The sequence below is a fragment of the Cyprinus carpio genome, chromosome B7 (assembly GCF_018340385.1).
Source record: "Cyprinus carpio isolate SPL01 chromosome B7, ASM1834038v1, whole genome shotgun sequence".
NCBI classification, from domain to species: domain Eukaryota; kingdom Metazoa; phylum Chordata; class Actinopteri; order Cypriniformes; family Cyprinidae; genus Cyprinus; species Cyprinus carpio.
Genome location: NC_056603.1, coordinates 34,343,294 through 34,366,115, shown reverse-complemented (window position 1 = coordinate 34,366,115; position 22,822 = coordinate 34,343,294). Strand labels below are relative to the sequence as shown.

General features: G+C 41.1%; 1 protein-coding gene across 21 annotated transcripts in view; it reads right to left on the bottom strand.

Moving 5' to 3' along the window:
- Nucleotides 1-22,822, bottom strand: part of LOC109103604 (collagen alpha-1(XXV) chain) — a 527,306-nt gene that overhangs the window by 65,481 nt on the left and 439,003 nt on the right. For all 21 annotated transcript variants that reach the window (XR_006155246.1, XM_042728382.1, XM_042728388.1 and 18 more), the window contains 2 exons: nt 22,097-22,159; nt 19,798-19,866 (listed from right to left, as the gene is read on the bottom strand). Coding sequence is in view for 20 of the 21 variants with exons in the window: in XM_042728382.1 (XP_042584316.1) it covers nt 19,798-19,866; nt 22,097-22,159 (132 nt within the window). In the remaining variant the exon portion in view is untranslated. The remainder of the gene's footprint in view (nt 1-19,797; nt 19,867-22,096; nt 22,160-22,822) is intronic.

Genomic DNA, 22,822 nt, shown 5'->3' with positions numbered 1-22,822 from the left:
TATAGCCTAGTGACTGCAGAAAAAAGTTAACCAAGCATTCATAAATTTGCAATAGGCAATTATTTATCATTTTATTGAAATATTGAAAGTTAAAAAACGAAACATTGTACACATTTCTGAATATTTAAATATCATATCTAAATATTCTTTTGGATACATTATATAAGTCACTTTAATTATAATATTCGGTCCTTACATGAAGCGAGAGTCAGTGGTCTGCTGCGTGAGGAAAGTGAGTCACCGGCTGCGGAAAGTGATTCGTTCGCTGAGGAAAGTGATTCGTTCACTGCGTGAGGAGAGTGAGTCACCGGCTGCGGAAAGTGATTCGTTCGCTACGTGAGGAAAGTGATTCGTTCGCTGCGTGAGGAAAGTGAGTCACCGGGTGCGGAAAGTGATTCGTTCGCTGCGTGAGGAAAGTGATTCGTTCGCTGCGTGAGGAAAGTGAGTCACCGGCTGCTGAAAGTGATTCTTTCGCTACGTGAGGAAAGTGAGTCGCCGGCTGAGGAAAGTGAGTCGCCAGCTGAGGAAAGTGAGTCGCCAGCTGAGGAAAATGAGTCGTTCGCTGAGGAAAGTGATTCGTTCGCTGCGTGAGGAAAGTGAGTCATTCGGTGCGTGAGGAAAGTGAGTCACCTGCTGCGGAAAGTAAGTCGTTCGCTGAGGAAAGTGAGTCGTTCGCTGCGTGAGGAAAGTGAGTCACCGGCTGCGGCAAGTGAGTCGCCAGCTGAGGAAAATGAGTTGTTCGCTGCGTGAGGTAAGTGTGTATATTGATGCACCGCCGGCCTATCTCAGTGGCTACTGGCAATTGTATAGTGAATTCCTGCGACAAATCGGTAGCCTTATTTTTGGACCGGACCGCACGCCATACCAGCCATGGACGCGGTTCTTGAGCTCTAGACGGGACCGCCTTGTGGCCAGAGATCCGTGCATCCTCTGTTTGCATATCCTGTGCGCTTTTGTCATTGGCGGAGCAGGCGGTCAATCCCACCTTTCCAGTAAATATGACTTTTGATTGGACTGTACGTCAGCAGACAGCAAAGCATTGGCCAAGAGCAGAAGGCCCTCCCTCCAGGCTTTTTTTTAAAGTTGCGAGGTTGCGAAGCTTCATTTTCGCTCAGTCTGAGTTTCAGCGTTTCAGAGCAGAGCTGCGTGACAGCTGTCACAAATCACATTAGTCGCAAGCTCGCAACTGTGTGGGCGTATCTCCGCAAAGTGGGTGTTGTAAACTAGGCTCTGAAAAAATTGTCTGCAATAGGAGTGCAAATGTAATGTAATGTAATAAGTTTCGCCCTTTCGAACCTCAGTTTTCAGAGTTTCAAAACTTTTTTCACCTATTCGCACACCAGTTTTCAGATCACTATTTACAAGGTTTCAAATCTGGAAAAGAAACTATACACTAGGAGAACAGTGACAAATTCGAAACTCTGTAAAAATGATTGCACAACACCGTAAAAAAGAGTGTTGCACTTCTGAAGTAGGAAAACTCAAAACCAAGAATTATGTTTGCAGAGATTTTTTTTTTTTTTTTACCACTTTGCAAGCCTGCAAAACTCTGTTTTCAGAGTTTCAAAACTTTTTTTCACACATTCTCACACCAGTTTTCAGATCACCATTTACAAGGTTTCAAACCTGGAAAACAAACTAATACAGTGGGAGAACACTGACAAATTTGAAACTCTGAAAAATTCTTTGCGCAACATCGTAAAAAAAAAATGTTGCAGTTCTGAAGAAGGAAATCTCAAAAACAACGTTTGCAAAGATATTTTTTTACATTTTGCAAGATTGCAAATCTTATTTTTCGATCTTGCAAAACTTTTTTTTGTAAGATTTTGAGTTTTCGAACACTTAGTTTCAACCTTTCAGAACTTTATTTTCAGTTTTGAATCATAGCAGGATATTAATCCCATATTTCTAAGCCATTTAAACCTATAAACTCACTCACACAACCACTCACACTCTCTCACACACACACACACAGACACAAACACAATATAATTAGTACCGGGTAACTTAGCAACCACCCAGAGTACCTTAGCAACACCCTAGCAACCAATCCGGGTACCTTAGCAACCGCATAGCAATACCCTAGACACCACCTTGGGTACTTTAGCAACCACATAGCAGCAGCCCGGGTACCTAGCAACCACACAGCAACACCCTAGCAACTGCCCCAGGTACCCTAACAACCGCATAGCAACACCCTAGCAACCATCCAGAGTACTCACTCACTCACTTAGCTCGAAGCCCGCCAAAGCATCTGGCTTTATAAGTGGCCGTTCGCCACAGGATTCTCAGGTTACTTCCACTGAAGTGACAACCGAGTCATGCAGCTAGGTTGCTCGGGTAGATTTGAATTAATTGTTGACGTTTATTAGTTAACTGAGGTTACGTTAGGAACCGAGTAGGTTCCCTTCGATACTACACTTGTACTGTGTCTTGCTTAGACTCTATGGGAACACAGTACAATCACGCCGTGCTAATGTAGTGGAACGACTAAAAGTATCAAACTTCCATAAGCAACCAATGCCTATAGAGAAGTTAACAACAACCCAAGGCTAAGACAGGCTGAGCTTCCTGAGGTCACACCCGGCCTGGTTAATTGTTCCAGAGTACTCTTGTAACTTTGACACCCAGGGGTTGTGAGCTAACAGGTGAACTAATGCCAGAGAGCATGAGTTTGACACGGCCAAGCGCTCTCTGCCAGATCTGTTTACACAGTGTGTGTTTCTTCCAGGTTATAAAAACTTGCGAATGTGGACAGCGAGGCCCAGCCATCAACCTCACAAATATCTGTGATGGACACACCACTGGACCATGAGCAAGACAAGGCGATGCCTCTAGTCGAGTGGGCCCATACTCCAATGGGGCATTGAAGGCCCAATGAAGAGTATGTTAGTGAGATGGAGTCTACTATCCAAAGCTCTTTCCTGAGATCCAGGTGGATATTTCTTGTCAAAAGTTGCATGGGTGGTATCGAAATGCCTTTTGACATTGTAAGTTTTGCATACACCCAGTATTTCACTACAGAGCAAGCAGAAAGACTGTCCATCTCGCTCGTTGACAGCAAACTGATTCTTCCATTCTTGAAGCACTCTCCTACCTTCACTGCTAATGCTGCGACTTTTCTTGTTTGCATATGTTCCTTCATCAGTATTTTCCTCATCTTTTTTCTTCTCTAATAACAAATTTGTCCATTTTGATTATTACTTGATGACTGTTTTAAATTTGCCAGAGCAAAATGTTAATTGTGTGCGTTAACTGTGTAATTGTGTCAGTTCATAGTTGCGTCAGTACTGCGCATATCTGAAAACAGTACATGAACACCAAAATTTTTATGTGACAAAAAAAAAATATTGTTCAAAATTGTTATTTGTTTAATACATTTGAAAAAATAAAATAAAATATGATTTGTAAAACTATAAGTTATTAGTTTTTTTTTTTTTTTTTTTTTTACGTGGTCAACATCATTTGCGGGTTGAGAACCACTGATCTAGAGAGTCTTTGCTTCATGACCAGAAGCCCTTTGGTGCGGTTACTGAAGTTGACAAAGAGTTGTTCCGATCGCCTATAAGGGACAGAGCGCTCAATTTAGATTCTCAGGGCTCTGACGGGGCACAGCAGAGATAACTCTCTGTCCTCTTCAGAGGGAGGAAGCGTGGAAAGCATAATGACCTGTGCTCTGAATGGAGTTGAGAGCACCTTAGGTACAGACCCGTGCCTTGGTTTCAGGACGACTTTAGAGTCGTTAGGCCGAATTCCAGGCAGACAGGGCTAATGGACAGCGCCTGCAGGTTCCCTATTCACTGTACTGATGCCAGTGCCAGAAGCAAAGCAGTTTTCAGCAACAGTGACCAAATGTTGGCAGACTCTAGCGGCTTTGAAAGTGGTGCCCTTCAGGGCCCTCAGCACAGTGGGCAGATCCCATGAAGGGAAGGTAGGGGGATGAGGTGGATTCAGCCTCCTGGCATCCCTTAAGAAGCAGACAACTGCACTTCTTCTGCCCACCGATTGGCCCGCATTAGGGGCATGAGAGGCCGTTATAGCTGACACTTAGACTTTAAGCGTGGATGGGGATTGTCCCTTATCCAGCAGCTCTTGCGAAAATGACAATACCTCTGTCAAATCAGAAGTATGAGGGTCTTTGCTGAGATTTAGACACCAAGCGAAGAAAAAGACCACTTAAGGGTGTTAAGGCATATCGTACACAGGGCTCTAGCCTCTGAAAATGTGTTTAAGACTCGCTTTGGGAGGCTCGAAGGCTCCCATCGAGCAGCCAGAGGTGCAGGGCCCATAGGTCAGGGCCGAGGATGCCATATTGTCCCGTTTGCTTGAGAGAGGAGATCCGTCTCGGCAGAACGGGCCAAGGGGCCGCTACCAACAGCTGAGTTAGTTCTGATAGCCACAGCTGGTTCATCCAAAGGGGGGACACCAGGAGAACATTTTTGTCCCCTTACTTGCCTGATTACCTGTGGGATCAGGGTGATCGGGGGAAAAGCATAAAGAAGGAGGTTGGGCCAATAATGTGCCAATGTGTCCCTGGTCTTTGAGAAATAAACTGGGCAGTGAGAGTTGTCTTCTGAGGCGAAGAGGTCCACCTCGGCCTCGTCGAAGATCTCCCAGATCCTCTAAACTGTATGCGGATGGACCATCCACTTCCCTGAGGGGACATTGCTGCTTGATAACATGTCCACTCCTTGGTTCAGTATGCCCAGTATATGAACTGCTCTCAGCGAGCGCAGGTTGAGTTGAACCCATTCCAGGAAGCGCTCTACAAGAGTGAAGAAACACTTTGAGGAGAAGCCTCCCTGGCGATTGATGTAGGACACCACAGACATGTTGTCCGATCAGATTAGCACATAGTGCCCCTTTAGGACTGGCAGGAAGAACTTACAGGCTTGACATACTGCTAGCATTTCCAGGCAGTTGATGTGGAAGCCTTTTTCCGCCTTTGACCAATGGCTGAAAGTTGGTATGCCCTCACATAGCACCCCTCCAACCTGAGTTGGAGGCTTCTGTCGTGACAACTGTCCTTCTGTAAACCATACCCATGGCCACACCCTGTTCCATCCAGAGGGAGTTCTTCCAGTGTGCCAGGGCAGTTAAACAGGCCTCACTTACCCTGATCTGCAGGCATCCGTGATGCCACGCATGGGAGGGAACCTGTGGTTTCATCCAGCACTGAAGGGGGCGCATACGAAGCAGATCCAACTGTAGTGCTTGCAATGGTGCCACCATGAAGCCCAGCATCCTCTGAAACACTTTGACAGGGCGAGTGGTACCAGTTTTGAAGGAGGTTGCCAGCCTCCATGTGGCAAGAGCCAATTCTGGCGCGACTACAGCTTTCATTTGGGCTGAGTAGAAAAATTGTTCCCAGGAACGATATTCGCTGGCTGGGGAACAATGTGCTCTTGGCAAAATTGACCCAGGCACTCCAGATGGCTAATAAGGAGGGTCCTGTGTGATATTAATTCTGCCTCTGACTGGGCCAGAACGAGCCATTCGTCAAGGTAGTTGAGAATGCGGATTCCCATCTGTCTCAGAGGAGAGAGAGCCGTGTCCATGCACTTCGTAAAAGTGCAGGTGGCCAGGGACAGCCTGAAGGGAAGGACCGTATATTGATAAGCCACCCCCTCAAACGTGAATCTCAAGAATCGCCTGTGACAGGGAGGCTATCTGGATGTGAAAGTATTCATCCTTCAGGTCCAGAGAAAAGAACCAGTCTCCTGAGCGAAAGGATATGTTTCAGTGTAGTCATCCTGAACAACCTTTTCATGAGGGCATGATTCAGGTGTCTGAGATCGAGGATGGGCTGGAGGCCACCATCTTTTTGGGGACGAGGAAGTAACAGCTGTAGAAGCCTGACACGCTCTGGGCTGGAGGAACCTTTTCTACAGCTTCTTTTGCCAGCAGATTCATCATCTCTGAGCACAGGACATGCTTTTCTTTGCACTAAGGTGGGGACCACGTCGCTTGAAGGGCGGGGGTCTTCAAGCGAATTGGAGTGAATATCCTCGTTTTATTATCCTCATAACCAAACTCCACTGCGTGAAAAGAGGAATTTCCGGGATAAATCTGACATGGGAAATTTCAGCAAAACGTAAGGTGTATGACCCGTGTACGAAAATTTCCAAGGCAAGTGTGCTGAGTCCCCGTACATGACCATACACTTGAGATGCACAGAGATTTCCAGATACAGGATATTTCTGATTGCACACACTAGACGAGTCAGGGATTTCCAGTACACTAGCCCTCATGAAAATTAATCATGGTTTTATTATCGTAAAAGTGTATATACTATGTTTTTTTGGCAGATTGACTGCCATTTGTATAACGATAGTTTTACTACAATTAGGCTACCAGGTTAAGCTAAAAGTAGTGTAACTGTTACCATGGTGAGTACAATAATCATGTTTTTTTTTGTTTTATTTGTACCATCGTTAATGTCGTAATTAAGGGAGCAAGCGCTGTCGTGTTTTTTCGGGGTGTTTATTGGTTAAAAATTAATCGTCCAGTCATTTTAAATGTGTAGGCTAGTTTAAATTAATCCGAACTGAATGAATCTAAACGAGTCTTTTGAACAGAATCACAAAATTTGAGTGAGATTAATAAAAAAAAAATCCACACTATTCGCGGTAGAGCTGTATCTCTGGGTTTGTTGTAGTTTGGTAATAGAGGTAATGAAAAGTAATATCATGCACTGATATTCCAGGCCTCGCATTTAGAGCTGATTCACACGAGACTCATAATTCTTGACGTCTGTGAATCAAATCTTTTCAGAATCGACTTACTGTTCTTACCGTGGTCCCCACCTTGGCTCTCAACAAAGGCGGTCGCATTTTCTCTCCTTATCCTCCCCGTTACCTTCCCTACTTTGCTTCTCTCGTCTCGTCTATTGTCTTATACTTTGAGAGACTCTCTCTGCACTGCTCTCCAAACTGGAATCATGGATTTGATCGACTGGTCTCTCAACGCAATTGACACCATCTTCTCGACGAGAAGCTTGGTTTGGGGGGAACCTGACTGCCCTGCCGGAAGATATCTACCTATTCGGAACCATGATAACAGGTCTTCTGCTGATTGGATTAGGCTTTGCCCTGGGTAATCGAAGAATTCAGAAAACGGGAACAGCTTTCCAAAGCCTCACAGGGCTGCCCGTTGTGATTGGAGCGGTGGGCAGAGCGGTCAGCACTGAGACTGAGACTGTTAACCACAATATGAATAACATCACGGAGAAGCTCATGGCTTTGCAAAGGCAAATGGATCGATTTGGAGACCAGAATGGACTAGGAGAGTAGTCGTGTAAATTGGAATGCGGCTACTCGCCCCAAGACCAAACAACCCCAATCTTATCTGCTTTCGGCTCCCCTCAACCAGCACTGGCCTAGGCCAAGGCCGCTGTTGAAACAACAACTCCCCCGGAAGAGCACTGCAGTGAGACGCTCTTGCATTGCTCCCCCCACTCCACAGACACCTGCTGATTGTTGACTCTGTCTGGGACCTGATCAAGGTTGTCTCCATGGCAACTTGCAGTGTATCGCTATCACAATCCTGCGGACTGAGGCACCTAGATTTGATGCCAGGAGTAGCAACTCTCCAGGCCTACATACAAGAACTTTTACATACATACACTCACACATACGCACATATATACAGATATGCATTCACCCCAACCCAGCCCCCATCCCTCGCCTTCACCGCTTTGTTCCGCCAGTCTGACAAGCGGGTCTGCGACCAGCGCCGTAGGGCTGCAGGACCGGATGGTTGCTTGCCTGTGCTGGATTACCTCGACCCCCCTTTTCCCCTCCCCTGTTGCAAAGTTGTGTGTTATGCTGTATTGATTATGTGCTTTTGTTGCTGAGGTGTTTTTCCTGTTCTCACACTGTACTCCCAATAGGAGCATAGTCTGGGTGTTGTTTTTTTCTCCTCCCTTCCCTAATGTTATGCTGTATTTCTTCTTCTCCTGTACTGCATTTCGTTGCCTTTTACCCACATGTGCAATGACAATAAAGTTCTAAAAATCTAATCTAATCTAATCTACCCCTCCCCCCGCAGCTGTAGTTTTTGAATTTGCACGCACGCTGACAGGAGATCTTGTGTTCTGCAGTGAGGGGCTACTGGCTGACAGTGTCCAGTAATTTCTGAGAGATTTACCTCAGAAGAAGGTAAATGTGAATATATAAAGCCATTTTGAAAAAAAAAATGTGTACAAGAACATAAAATTAAAAGTTGTTTGATGTTTTAATATTTTTAATCTGTATTTCTAGCATGATGTTATTTCCAGCTGTTTATTCCTGCTTCAGCTGTTCCGTGGTGTTGTGCATGTTGATTTTCTGAGAGATTTACATCAGACGAAGGTTAGTATAAATACATAAAACCTTTTAAATAAAATATTTATCCGAACATAACATTAAAATTTGTTCAATGTTGTATCATGTCTTTCAAAACTGTATTTCTAGCCCGGTGTTGTTTCGAGCTGTTTGTTCCTGCTTCAGCGGCTTTCAGTCAGCAGCTTTCAGTCGGTATGACCCTGCACAGCACCCCCCCCCCTCAACCTGAGTTGGAGGCTTCTGTCGTGACAACTGTCCTTCTGCAAACCATACCCATGGCCACACCCTGTTAAATCCAGCAGGAGTTCTTCCAGGGGGCCAGGGCTGTTACTTAGGCCTGACTTACCTTGATGTGCAGGCATCCGTGATGGCACGCATGAGATGGAACCTGTGGTTTCAACCAGCACTGAAGGGGGCGCATATGAAGCAGACCCAACTGTAGTGCTTGCAATGCTGCCACCATGAGGCCCAGCATCCTCTGAAAAGCTTTGACAGGGCGAGTGGTACCAGTCTCAAAGGAGGTTGCCAGCCTCCATGTGGCCAGAGCCCATTCCGGCGCGACTACAACTTTCATTTGGGCTGAGTCGAAAAATTGTTCCCAGGAACGATATTCGCTGGCTGGGGAACAACGTGCTCTTGGCAAAATTGACCCAGGCACTCCAGATGGCTAAGGAGGAGGGTCCTGTGTGATATTAATTCTGCCTCTGCCATTTGTATAACGACAGTTTTACTACAAATAGGCTACCAGGTTAAGCTATAATTAGTGTAACTGTTACCATGGTGAGTACAATAATCATGTTTTTTCAGAATCGACTCACTGTTCTTAACCCTCCCCCCGCAGCTGTAGTTTTTGAATTTGCACGCACACTGACAGGAGATCTTGTGTTCTGCAGTGAGGGGCTACTGGCTGACAGTGTCCGGTAATTTCTGAGAGATTTACCTAAGAAGAAGGCAAGTTTGAATATATAAAACCATTTTGAAAAAAAAAAAAAAAAAATGTGTACAAGAACATAACATTAAAGTTGCTTGATGTTGTAATATTTTTAATCTGTATTTCTAGCATGATGTTATTTCCAGCTGTTTATTCCTGCTTCAGCTGTTCCGTGGTGTTGTGCATGCTGATTTTCTAAGAGATTTACATCAGACGAAGGTTAGTATAAATGCATAAAACCTTTTAAATAAAATATTTATTCAAAACTGTATTTCTAGCCCGGTGTTTTTTCGAGCTTTTTGTTCCTGCTTAAGTGGCTTTCAGTCAGTGCACGGTCACAGCATTCAGAGAGATTTATATCAGAAGAAAGTAAGGAAGAATTTACAGATACATTTTAAATAAGCTATTTACCTAAGCTTAATGTTAAGTGTTGTAATGGATATATTTGAGTGGGTTTAAGTTGTAAAATTAGTCTAGATATCTTGGTAAACTGCTAACTGGTACTTAGCAACTGCTATGTAAATTTTAAAAAGTTAGCTTTTAGTACAATATACATGTTTATTAATTAATGTTAGTTTAGCTAGCATGCTTTAGTTGTTAACATATTCCCCACTGACAAATATGTAGACACATTCTGCTTATCTGATTTTCTGATTCACCTGAGACAGCCTTGGAGGAGAAATGGTTGTGTCTTCACTTGTTTATATATATTATATATATATATATATATATATATATATATATATATATAGTGTTTTAGGTCAGATAGCAAATGCTGCCATTCTTCTGGAAAACTGCTGGTCTTTAAAGAACAGTCATCAGTCAGGTAACTTGAGCACAGAAAGACTTTTTGAATACCATTCAATTACTAAAGTTATCTTATATTTTATTCAGTTACTATATCCGCAAGGTAGCACTTTGACTAGCTTTGATTTTTTTTTTCAATTATTAATGAAGTATATTTTAACAAAGTTCAGGAGAAACATTTTCAGATAATCCAACCAATTAGCATCAGAGGAAGTCTATATAGCGCCACTTTTCCCACCGCCATTCCCAAATGACAGCAGGCCAAATATGCTTATTCTCTCTATTGTATGTACATATGTGACCTCGTGAATTGCTGTATAGTTCAGCTTACAAAATGCTGTTTTCATTACATTTGTGTTATTATGTGCTGTTCATCATTCTAACTTGTGTTTAAACAATGAAAGCTGTAAAATGTATTTAGAGAAAGTGTGTTTTATTATATTTTTACAGGATCCTCTGTTCACAGACCCAACCATTCATTTGAACCACCGGTGACAGTTACCACATGATAAATAGAAAGGAAATGGCAGAGGATGATAGGGGTATTGATATTTCACTAAAATTTGCTTGCTTTACTCACTGTTTCACACATACAGTTGTGGTCAGAAGTTTACATCACATTGCAAAGTAATAAAGTTATATAATAAGTCTCTTTTTATTTATTATTATTTAGGACTGGCCTGATGAAGCTATTTAATTTAACAGATTTTTTACATTTAGTCTGCCAGTCAGAATTTAGCTGATTAACTAAAAAGAAGTAGTGGTTCATGTTTGTTTTGTGATAGTGTTTCATGAGTCCTTTGTCCTGAACAGTTTAAATGGCAGCTTTTCTTCAGAAAAATCCTCCAAATCCTGCCCTTTCTCAGGTTTTCCAGCATCTTTTGCATATTTGAACCCTTTCCAGCAATGAATGTATGATTTCAGATCAATTTTTTTACACTGACGACAATTGAGGGACTAATACAAAACTGTTTCAAAAAGTAAATGCATTTATTTATGCATTTAACTGATATCATTTATTGATTCTCAAGAAAGCAACACAATGCATTAAGAGACACAGGGTGTGAACTACTTGAATTGGATGATCAGGGAAAACTACTCATTTTTTTTTTTTCTGAAAATAAGCATAAAAAAGTATTTTATGTAGCTTCTGAAGGGCAGTATTAAATGCACAGGTATGATCAAGAAAAATGATTATCCTGTTCAAAATTTACACCCCCAACTCTTAATGCACTGTGTTTCCTTCTGGAGCATCAGTGAGTAATGTTTTCACCTTTTATAATAGTTGTGTATGAGTCCTTCATTTTTCCTCAGAGTGAAGAAATGGATCTCAAAATCATAAGTCATTGTTGGACAGGGGCCAAATATGCTGGTAAACCAAAGAATTTGTGGAGGATTTTTCTGAAGAACAGCAGGCGGTTGAACTGCTCTGCACTCATGAAAAACTATCCCAAAACATAAAAAAACAGCTGTGGGTCATCCAGTTTATGTAAACTTTTGAACATTTTTATAAATTATACATATTCATTTTCATAAAATCAATTAATGCAAATATCTATTATGTAAAATTGCTTATTCATGACAGTACTAAGTAAAAATAGCATACATTATGACCCCTCTTATTTTGTTAAAATTATCACATACCTGTATTCTTCTAGGGCACAGATGGGCAAACTCAGTCCTGGAGGGCTACTGTCATGCAGAGTTTTGCTCCAACCCTAATTAAACACACCTGAAGCCAATCAAGGACTTCAGGATTACTTGAAGGCTACAGGCAGGTGATCAGGGTTGGAACAAAACACTGCATGGCAGTGGCCGTCCAGGACCAAGTTTGCTCATCTCTGTGCTAGGGGTATGTAAACTTATGAGCATAACAGTATCTTCTGTAGCTTCTGAAAGGCAGAATTAAATGAAAAAATATGGCATGGTCCTGATGGTGCCATTAGAGTTGTAAAATATGTGTGTGTGAATGTCTTATTGAGAGAGTGGGAATCACTGTCCTGACTTTGCAGTGTCCATTGCAAGTGTATTTATTATTGTGTTTGTCTTTTGGTTAGTACACATTTTTTATTGTTTCTTTTTAAAATTATTTTATTTTTAATCAGTTTAATGATTTACTTGAAGTGTCTGTGTTTGCAAAATGTTTACAATCTTTTTTTTTCCCAATCTAAATGATGTCCTGCAGAGTTTGTTTAATAATATTTGCAGTCCTGTTAAATGTTTGCAGTCTTGCATTTGCTGAAAAATTAAAATTGAGTTTTGTTGATGCCTTGCTGTGTTTGTGGCTTAGTTGACAGTTTGTGTAGGCCCATATGACGCATTTTTGTGTAGCAGGCCGGTAGCATTTAAAATATATTAAGTGTACAGTCATTTATAGACACATAGAGATTTAACTGCTTGTACCCTGGATTTTGTGGAGACTACTTCTCATGCACAGGGATGTAAGTGGATTTAACAGCGAGAGAGTAAACAGGAGAGGAAGAGGAAGTTTGCTCTCTTTTTGAAAATGTTTGTTTAATTTTTCCCGATATAACAGTGGCTGAATGCTTGGGCGCATGAACGGACCCGTTGTTTGCAAAAAAACACATTTCCCTTTGTACCCTGGAGTTGAATGGGGTGCCAAGAGGCTGCTGAGTCAGCGCAGACTTAGGGCGAGCAGAGTCAGCAGCGGAGCTGGAGCGCAAAGGCAGGAAATTTTGCATAGCTTGGGACGATTACTGTGCCTCCGTCAAGCGCTTGGCGAATCCTTCGACCGCCGGTCCAAAGAGACCCTTGGGAGAGATTGAAGCATCTAGGAAGGGGATTTTATCCCACCACAAGGCTGGCCATCAATCTCCAGATCGCCTTAGTGGTGGTCTTGGTGGTTCCTCAGCAGGAACCACTCATCCAGACGGCTGCTGCAGGGGGGCTCCTCAGGTGGAGACCACTCTAAACCAAGCTCTTTGACCACTTTTGAGAGGATACGGAGAAGCTCTGCATCCATCCCATCTTTGGCAGCGCTGGGCGCGGACGATGGCGAGGGGGTGGGGTCAATCATCGAGCCCAACAGCTCCTCTGCGTCCAAAGTTGTTAATGACATGCTATCATCAAGCAGCTCATTCTCACTTCCCCCAAATGAGAAAATCAGGTCGCCTGCACCAGCAGATCAGACTGGGAGAAAAGGACGGGCTGAGCGCAAGGGGTAGAGCCGCTCTCTGAAAAGAAAGCGATCTGTGAGTGGAGAGAGGCGAGACTAAAGTTCTTGCAGTGAGAACAATCAGTTCCCATGAGCACAGCTTCCACATGGGATTTCCCCAAGCAGGAAACACACTCTGTGTGGCCATTATCGGCGTGCAGGGGAGACCCGCATGAACCGCAGTAACGGCGTGGCATTTACAACAACGGCAAGGTTTTTTTGTCAGATCTTTTAGTATCGTCGGATGGCGTCAGGGGAAAAGGACCGGCACTACTGCGTCACGAAGTGGCGGAGACGCAGGTCAGCTGTGCTGACAGGTCTCGATTCCAGCTGCGAAGGCGTCTCAACGGCGAGTGGCTTCAGCTCAGCATAGAGACATAGAGTCGTCACTGAAGGAGAAGAAATCTGAGAATCCTGTGGCAAATGGCCGCTTATATAGCCAGATGCCCCGCCCATTCTGGATGGCTTTGGCGGGCTTTGTTGCCATAGGCTCGTGCAGCTCTGTTGCCAAGCAATTGGTTTGTTTTTAATACACTGCATGAACCAATGGCCGTGAAGTCTCACTGCGTGATTGAAAAAAGGCTTCAGTTAACCCTCTGGAGTCTAAGGGTATTTTTGGGGCCTGGAGAAGTTTTGTCATGCCCTGACATTTGTGCTTTTTTCAGTTTCTTATAAATATCTAAATGGCTAAAGTCTAATCTCACTGTAATCAGCACAAACTGGGCTATAATAATGTGTGAGCAGCATGTATGTACATGATTGTGTTTTTTGAGAAAAAAAATGTTATGTGTGGTTAGTGAAAAACTAAAAATGTTAAATCACTTGAATAAGGCAATAAAACACATACAGAAAATTGGTTCCCAGGACTTTTGAGAACTGGAGCTTGTAGCCTATCATTTTTTTTTTTTCTAAATGATGTGAAAAATCATCTTGTTTTACTCACTTACAGAAAAACAATATATTGATTTAAATTTTCTAAGACACTTTTTTTGTTGGTAAAAGTCATATGCGAGTAGGCGTCAACTATCATGAATTCACACCTGAGGAGACAAAGGCCTGCATAATGAGCTGCATAATGAGCCATTCAGTCAGCTGTGTCACTGAGAGGGATGAGTTACAAGAAAGAATGTGAGGACAAAATAAATGTATATAATTTTATGTTTGTAGTTTATTTAGAATATATTTAATTATCCCACAACATAATTTAATATTCACTTGTGAGTGCAGTTAAACAGTTTATTAGGAACAATCAAAGCTGTCTTTCAAACTGAATTTTTTGCATCATTACTCCAGTCACACAATCCTTCAGTAATCCTTTTAACAATCTTATTTTCTACAAAAAAAAAAAACATTTATTGTTGTTGTTATTATTATTATTATTATTATTATTATTATTATTATTATTATTATTATTAATGTTGAAAAGAGCTGAGAATATTTTTTTCAGGTTTTTTAGGGGGGATAAATAGTAAATAGGGGATAAATAGAAGCAAACAGTAAAATAAAAAAAACGTGAAGAACAATCTCGCTGCGTTGTCTTCTGTTGTGTGGGCGTATTCAAGCCGCGCGCTTCAGTGAAACATTTGAATCTCAATTGCGCGTTCAGCACGGGGGCGTGGTCGCATTAGAAGATAATAAAGGGAGACGTGAAAAACGGACATCGCGTTGTTTTCATATGGATTACTTTATCACAGAATATTTGTTTTCGGCAGCACTTGTTTAGTTTAAAAGTAGACATCTCAGGCTTTCTATAGATATCTCTCTCATGTCTCTGTGTTGAGTATTCACTGAGTTACAGTTCATTTTAATGACGCGTTTGTAAATCAAGATCAGCGCAGACAAAGGCTGCAGACAGCAGTCCTTGTTTGTTATCTTTATTTTATAAGTGCACAAAGTTTTGTTGTTATTATGTCTGTATACAAAAAAAAAAGTAGACCCTTTACAGATTCGATTGATGTATTGCTCTTATCTGTACGATCAAAACTGAACGTGTAATTTAAGTTCTTTTCGGGGTTATCAGGAGAAAATACCCCAAAACGCGTATACGCGTTAATCGACTTCAGAGTAAGGAGAAAAAAAGCTTTTTCCCATAGCGTCTTAGTAAGATGCAGTACGAGTGTAGTATCAAAAGGGAACTGGTGGTTACCTCCTTATTACCCCCTTAAAACGTAACACATTGTTCCCTTATACTTACACGTACGTTCTATATAGGTACACTATAATTACAGAAACATACACTTTAAATTAAGTATACGTAGTTCTTTGCGGGTTGTAATCTAAAGCATTACCTCTAGCTCTTATTAGTATGATTTTGTTCAAATACTGTGTAATTGTGTTTTATTTACTACTAAAAATATTTTATACTAAACTTGCTTACACTACCCTCTTAAATCATATTTCTCACTGATTAAAATATTTAGCATTACTTTAAAGGTGACCTATTATGCCCCTTTTTACAAGATGTAAAATAAGTCTCTGATGTCCCCAGAGTGTGTATGTGAAGTTTTAGCTTAAAAAAACCTTACAGATAATATTTTATAGCTTGTTAAAACTGCCACTTTTAGGGTATGAGCCAAAACGCGTTGTTTTCATCTTTCCCTGTAGATGCAAATGAGTTGGTGCTCTCAGGGAAGAGGGTGGGGCTTCAAGAGCTTAAGCTCAAGTGTTGTGGATCAACTTGGGATTGTGTTAACTGGGGATGTACGCGTGCATGTGAGTTTTTCTGAGCTATGTTAGGTCCCATTCCAGCAGATTCGTCAAAAGCGACTGTAAAAGCTGTAATTAAAAGACATTGTTACATTCTTACTGTTCTTAAATGTTGATATAATTATTACGCTGTGTTGTTTCCTCAATACCTGTTTTAATGCATGCGACACAGTTTAAGTGTCGTTTTAACATGATTTCATCTGGTGATATGGTTCACAAACCACGCCCACATTATCTTGCCGCATTCACTCTATGGAAAATGACAATCACTCAAATAAATGTATATTTCAAGCGTAATTCACTTCTATATACACTGAGTGAAAATAGCATTATTTAGCAGTTTGTTATTAACACTAAGTGTAAATAGAGATAGATTTTTTTTTCATATTTATATATAGCAGTATGTTTGCATTAAATGTAGACGCTATTTATACTTAGTGAAAATAATCGCAGGGCAGTTCTATGTTAAAACTGCTGTATCTGTCAACATGTGGGCGGGGCCTCTGGCTAATGTGATGTCACATTAGCACCAAGTCGGAAAACAGGTAGTTGGGAGACACTGCTTATGATTTATGGAGTTTAAAAAAAATGGAGTGAGTGGATTTTTAGCATTATAGGGTGGTTGTGTTAACACACTGCCAACACACATACATCTTCAAACACCTTGCAAAAGTGAATTTTGCATAATAGGTTTGCTTGAAAATATAAAGACAAATTTAATTAGCCTATTCTACTTAAGTTTTTCATGTGAAGTTGAAATAAAACCCAACTTTCTTTAAAATGCATTGCAAGATCTCCTAACCGAAGATCACATGATCACAAACGGAAATCACTTCGGTGAAGTGACCATGCATGTTCCCTTTGTTAACGGACTTCTGGAAGGGCCCTTCGTGAAGGGATTCAGTTGTTCACTTTCATTTGGAACGTCCCTACAAATGTCGTTCCCTTCCTGAAGTGCCCATCAAGGGCGCAAATAAGCCGTTTGGAATTCACCCATGGTGTGTAATGTGAGAGCGGCATTGTTTGTCAGGGATAGCAACAGTAACTGAGGAGGACAAATCTTTGCGAACGGTCAATTGTAGTAGCCTACTGTTGTTTGTGTAAAGATAACAGGTAGAAAAAAAACCCTTGTCTAAATCTTATTCAAAATAAAAAAAAAATTCCTGAGAAAATTTCCTCAGACTTATTTGTGTTTTTGCGTGACTTTCAAAAGATATACACTGCTCAAAAAAATTAAGGAAACAATCATCACAGTATAACACCAAGTCACTTAAACTTCAGGGATATTCATCTGTCCAGTTTAGAGGCATAAATGATTAAGAATCAGTTGAAAGTGACAACCCCCAAAGAGGAAGCTTTTGCGGGTGGTGGCAACAGACAATTGCATTCTTCATATCCTTCCTGATTAATTTGTCTTTAGTTTTGTCTTTGTTAGGGTCTCTGTCACTTATTGTAGCATGAAGCAATACCTGCAACCCAGTCACGTTGCACAGGTAGACCAGTTCCTCCAGGATGCCACAACCACACATGCCATTGCAAGGAGGTTTGGCAGGGCTCCAAACAAAAAAATCGAGTAAGGAGCCATTTGCTCCTATAAGAAAAAAACTAATTTTTTTAGGTGCCACAGAATAAACGTGTTTTATTTATTTAACGATTGTTATTATTTATTTATTGACATTTCAACATTTCAATCATACTGTAATGTGTTTATGTCTCATCTTTTATTGACTTTATCAGCATTTTAATCCATCTTGTAGATGACCTGGGAACTAAGGTTCACTTAAAGTGGGAACTAAATGTTATTTCCAGCTTGAAATCTACAGTCACAAAGAATTGTTCATTACACAGAATCTGTACCAGTATCATGGAGCATAAGCATCACTTGACCACTGAGTGAAGCTTGGGCTCCTCCTACATGAGACATTTCAGTAAGTTGTACTGTAGGCTCTCTTATAAAATAGCCTGCCTGTTGATGTTAATTCATGTTCATTATGTACTATATTAGTAAAGAGAAAGATTAAATGGGTTCACTTGCTCTTGAACTGAGGCGCTAAAGCGACCGCGCCTGCCCAATTAAGGAGCGCCAAAACTGTATTGTTTTAATTTCGTTATGAATTCGGAATAATTTTAAAGCTGGTACTTTTTATTAAAAAGTGACAAAGCACAGAGCGTTTTGCGATTACTGGACGGCAGTTGCACTTCAAATAATGAAGTTCATGCATTAAAAGAGAACACAGACCAAGATCTTGTTTAGAAGAAGCCATATTAGTAATTATTATAAACGAGAATTGTTAACGATATTGCCAATATCCACACAGCTGACAGCTTTACCTGTTCTAGTTTGTTCAAGTTGTGCACGAAATAGATGCTGTATTTTTCTGCACTTTCCCTTCTTACGTCTCCGTCACTTTCTCTCTCGCTGCACAGCGGAGCTGCGTTTATCAGACTGTGTGCGTCAGCACTGATGTGCGGCAGAGAAGAGGACTGTCTGAAACTCTCTTTTTTCACTAAAACTTTAATGCGCATCGTCTCAGTTTAATACGTGAACATAACAAAGGATTTGATCTCAAAACAATTAGGAAAAAAAGGCATTACATTCAAATGTTTAAGTAATAAGATGTAAATATATACCCAGATAGCAATAACACTCGGGCTGATTCTGGCTGAAATACGTCTCTGTCGGTTCAGTCTCGGCATCGGTGAGAAGATAATGGGCCAGAGCCACGCCGACTCTACAAAACACTTCTGGCTGACAGACGGCTTTTTCTCTATGGGCCGATCTCGGCTGAAAGCTGTTGTACACGCGGAAGGTCCACACTCGGTGTAGTTGTGTGTATTAACCTTCGGCCCGAGCTCGTTTTATTACAGACGGGGCGCTGCTAGAATGAAGCAAATCATCTGCCTGAGAAAACTTTTTTAGAGGTTAAATCCTGAGGAGCTTTCGGCGGGTAGTCGCCAGTGGCGACCTCAGCAAAAACGTCACTCGCAAATTAATATTTATGGTCGCAAATGCGACTGTTTTAGTCGCAGTTTGGAGCCCTGTTTGGTGTGTCTTCTTGCACAGTCTCAAAAGCATGGAGAAGATGAAAGTGACGTGACATACAGCCAAGTATGGTGACCCATACTCAGAATTCGTGCTCTGCTTTTAACCCATCCAAAGTGCACACACACAGCAGTGAATACACACACACCGTGAACACACATCCGGAGCAGTGGGCAGCCATTTATGCTGCGGCGCCCGGGGAGCAGTTGGGGGTTCGGTGCCTTGCTCAAGGGCACCTCAGTCGTGGTATTGAGGGTGGAGAGAGCACTGCACATGCACTCCCCCCACCTACAATTCCTGCCGGCCCGAGACTCGAACTCACAACCCTTGGATTGTGAGTCTGACTCTCTAACCATTAGGCCATGACTTCCCCCTTAAACCACAACTTCCCCCAGGAGATGTGCTGTTACATGAGAAGAGCTGGACAGGACCATAGAAGGGTAACAACCCAGCAGCAGGACCGGTATCTGCTCTTTTGTGCAATCCTCTAGTGAGAGCTGTGCTTACAGCCTAGCACCATGAATCTCGATTACCATTTGTCAGAGAAAACCAGAATTTGCAGGCCCACCATTACACAATGTATAAAAAAAAAAAAAAAAAAAATTTTTTCAAGATTTTCATTTTCTTGAATATTTTGTTCATTGAGATTCAGAGTGTGATTTAAGTGTTTTCTTATTTATTTTTTTGAAAAGTGTATACATAACTGTGCGGCGTACTGGACATTATCTGCTCATTGTGACAAGACTTTTCTCAGCATGAACGACTTTTCTCTTCTTTTAAATGATTACTGCACCTTAACTGCTCATCTTACCTTGTGTCCTGCTGGACCTGTCTCACCACGTTCACCCTTGCCAGGCAGTCCTTGTTCTCCTCTCTCTCCCTATAAAATGATTTATTTATTTATTACTACAGTGATGGTTTTTTTTTTTTTTTTTTTTTTTAGGACCAGCTAAAACCAGCTTAAAAGGTACAGATTTTGATATTACAAAAGTGATTTAGATCAGTTGTTCTCAACCAGGAGACCATGGTACACTGTAAACTTCAAGGTGGTCCTCAATAAGTGCTATTTATTTACATTTAGTTATATTAAAAATCTTAATTAATATAATAATAATAATCCATATAATACAACGATAATACATCATATTACATATAATTTATAATTATAATTTTATTACAGTAGAAGTAACAGAAGTACGTCAGCTTAGATGGAAAGGTCTTCAAATATTGTCTTGGACAAAGGGGACTTTGAGGTCAAACAAGCTGAGATTCACTGAATTAAAGGGGTCATATGATGCAATTACAAGTTTTCCTTTCTCTTTGGAGTGTTACAAGATCTTGGTGCATAAAGAAGATCTGTAAAGTTGCAAAGACTAAAGTCTGGAACCCAAAGAGATATTCTTTATAAAAGTTAAGACTTGTCCACGCCTCCTAAAACGCCTTGTTTAAACATGCCCCCACATGTCTACGTCACGATGTGGGAAGATTTGCATAATGCCGCCCAAATCGTACAAAGAAAGAAGGGGTAACCTTTGATTCTCACTGTTGCCACCGGTGCCATTGTTTCATTGTGAAAGTGAAAATACTTTTTTTGGCCTTCCAAAAGAGGACACATTTAGAAATCGGTGGTTAAGTTGTATTTACAACACTGTTCCGGAACAGTTCAACCCAAATATTCAGATGTGTGCTGCACATTTTATGGAGGACTGTTTCCTGATCCTGGGAGAGAAAACTACATTGCCGGCTGTTCTGACTCACAGTCTGTAAGTACATTTACATATGTAAAGGATTTGACACTGATGATTCAAACGCGAGTTCTGAGCAGTGTAGAGCAGCGGCTCTCAATTCCAGTCCTCGCACCCCCCCTGCTTTGCACATTTTGTAGGTTTCTCTTATGGCTTCAGATTTTTGTTCTATTCGAACGTAAGTGCCCCGCAAAGTGGACATCACAGGATATTCAACCATGATTCCAGTTCGAAGCTAACATATATGTTCCATTCAAAGTGCATTAAAGTGTGCAAGACTTGAATTTAAATTGTATTTATTTACAGAGGTATATGATGTCACACTTGTCCGTGTGTGAAGATGTTGCACAGTGCAAATCCACGAATGAATGTTCCAAAGTGAGGTAAACTTTAACAGATTTCCCCTGCTCAGGGAGTAGGGAGCAATGAACACTGTGTAGGGACCATGTCAATGGGAACACAGTTCATGCACGGAGCTCACTTCTAATGAGCTGATTATCTGAATTTGGTGTGTTAACAAAGAGAGATATGCAAACGCGTAAAAACACAGTATAAGTCATATAATCTGTAATTATGTCCCCACTGGATGCAACAAATGGCTCGTTTGTAATGGGTTTTATTGTTTTTGTCTTGTCACGCTGGTATTCTGACCAGGACACGCATCACGGTATGACAAGGGGTGTAACATTTACGTCACACGCTTGAGGCATTCGACCAATGACAACACATTGGATAGCTGGGCAATCAGAGCACACCTCACTTTTCAGAACGATGAGCTTCGTAAAAAACTATGCATTTCAGAAAGGCGGGGCATAGAGGAGAAACAATAATGTACAGAATGTGGAAAATAATGTGTTTTTTGAACCTTAAACTGCATAAACACAATTCATTACACCAAATCCACAAAATAATGTTCTTTTTAGCAACATCATATGACCCCTTTAAAACCACTCTTTTCTCCATGTGTTCCTATTTCTTTGAAATGTCCTGTAGAGGACAGTATGACAGCATATACTGTATCTTGAAATGCATTTATTAGATTTTTTTTTCATAGGTGCCTCACTGCATTGACTCTTATATAAATATTACTTATTTAATCGAATACTAATTTAATATGTACATTGGTTTAATAATCTAAGTAATAAAAAAGCCTGGTAACATTTTTTGAATTAAGCTTTTTTTTTTCTCAGTGGACTGCAGAGAAGTGCTCCTACACAAACTGAACAAACTTGTTTAGTCATTTGTTGTTTGTTAATCTTTCAGTCCTTAACAGCGCTATCTTTGACACATCTTAATGAAACCACAAACAATGACCACAGTATTAAACTGTGATGTATATCATCACTGACTGTGTTGCAAACACACCTTAGTTCCTGGCAGGCCTGGAAGCCCAGGCTCACCTTGAGGCCCAAAGAATCCAGGTTCACCCTGCATACAGAAGCAACACATGGAACTATCTGTCAATTACTAGGACTCAAGACAAGTATCTTAATTAAAAAAGGTGGAATACTGTAGACAAAAACAAACAAACAACAACAAAAAAAAAAAAACATTCCATAGCAAGTGTGTATATATTTGTCATCACTGTACTACATGAGAAGAGGGATGTTGCAAAATATCTAGTGCTAAATAAAACTGTACCGTTGTACTAGCATTGATATTTTCAACACGTTCTCACTCCCAACTCATCACATATTGATGCTTGGTCAAGACACCTTGGCGTCACATTTTTCGATGTGCAGGGTCCTCCATTGCTTTAAATAAGAAACCTTTAGCGTCAACATGCTGACGTGAAATGTACTGGGAATTGTATTGTTATGATTAAATAATATATTGGGTAATAATATTGGCATTATTGCATATATGTTGGTGTCGTAGCCACTTGGCTCACAGTGAACACGACATAAAGGGGAGACCACACCGAAGTATATTTTAAACAAAAGTATATTTATTAACTAAACTATTCATAAAGTCAGTATATGTAAGACAAATCAAAAATGTTGTGTAAATCAACATAGTGAAGGTGTAGGTGCAAAAAAGGTAAAGAAGCAGGGCTGCCAACAGCCCTGCTGAGAGTCTGCTCGCGAATGC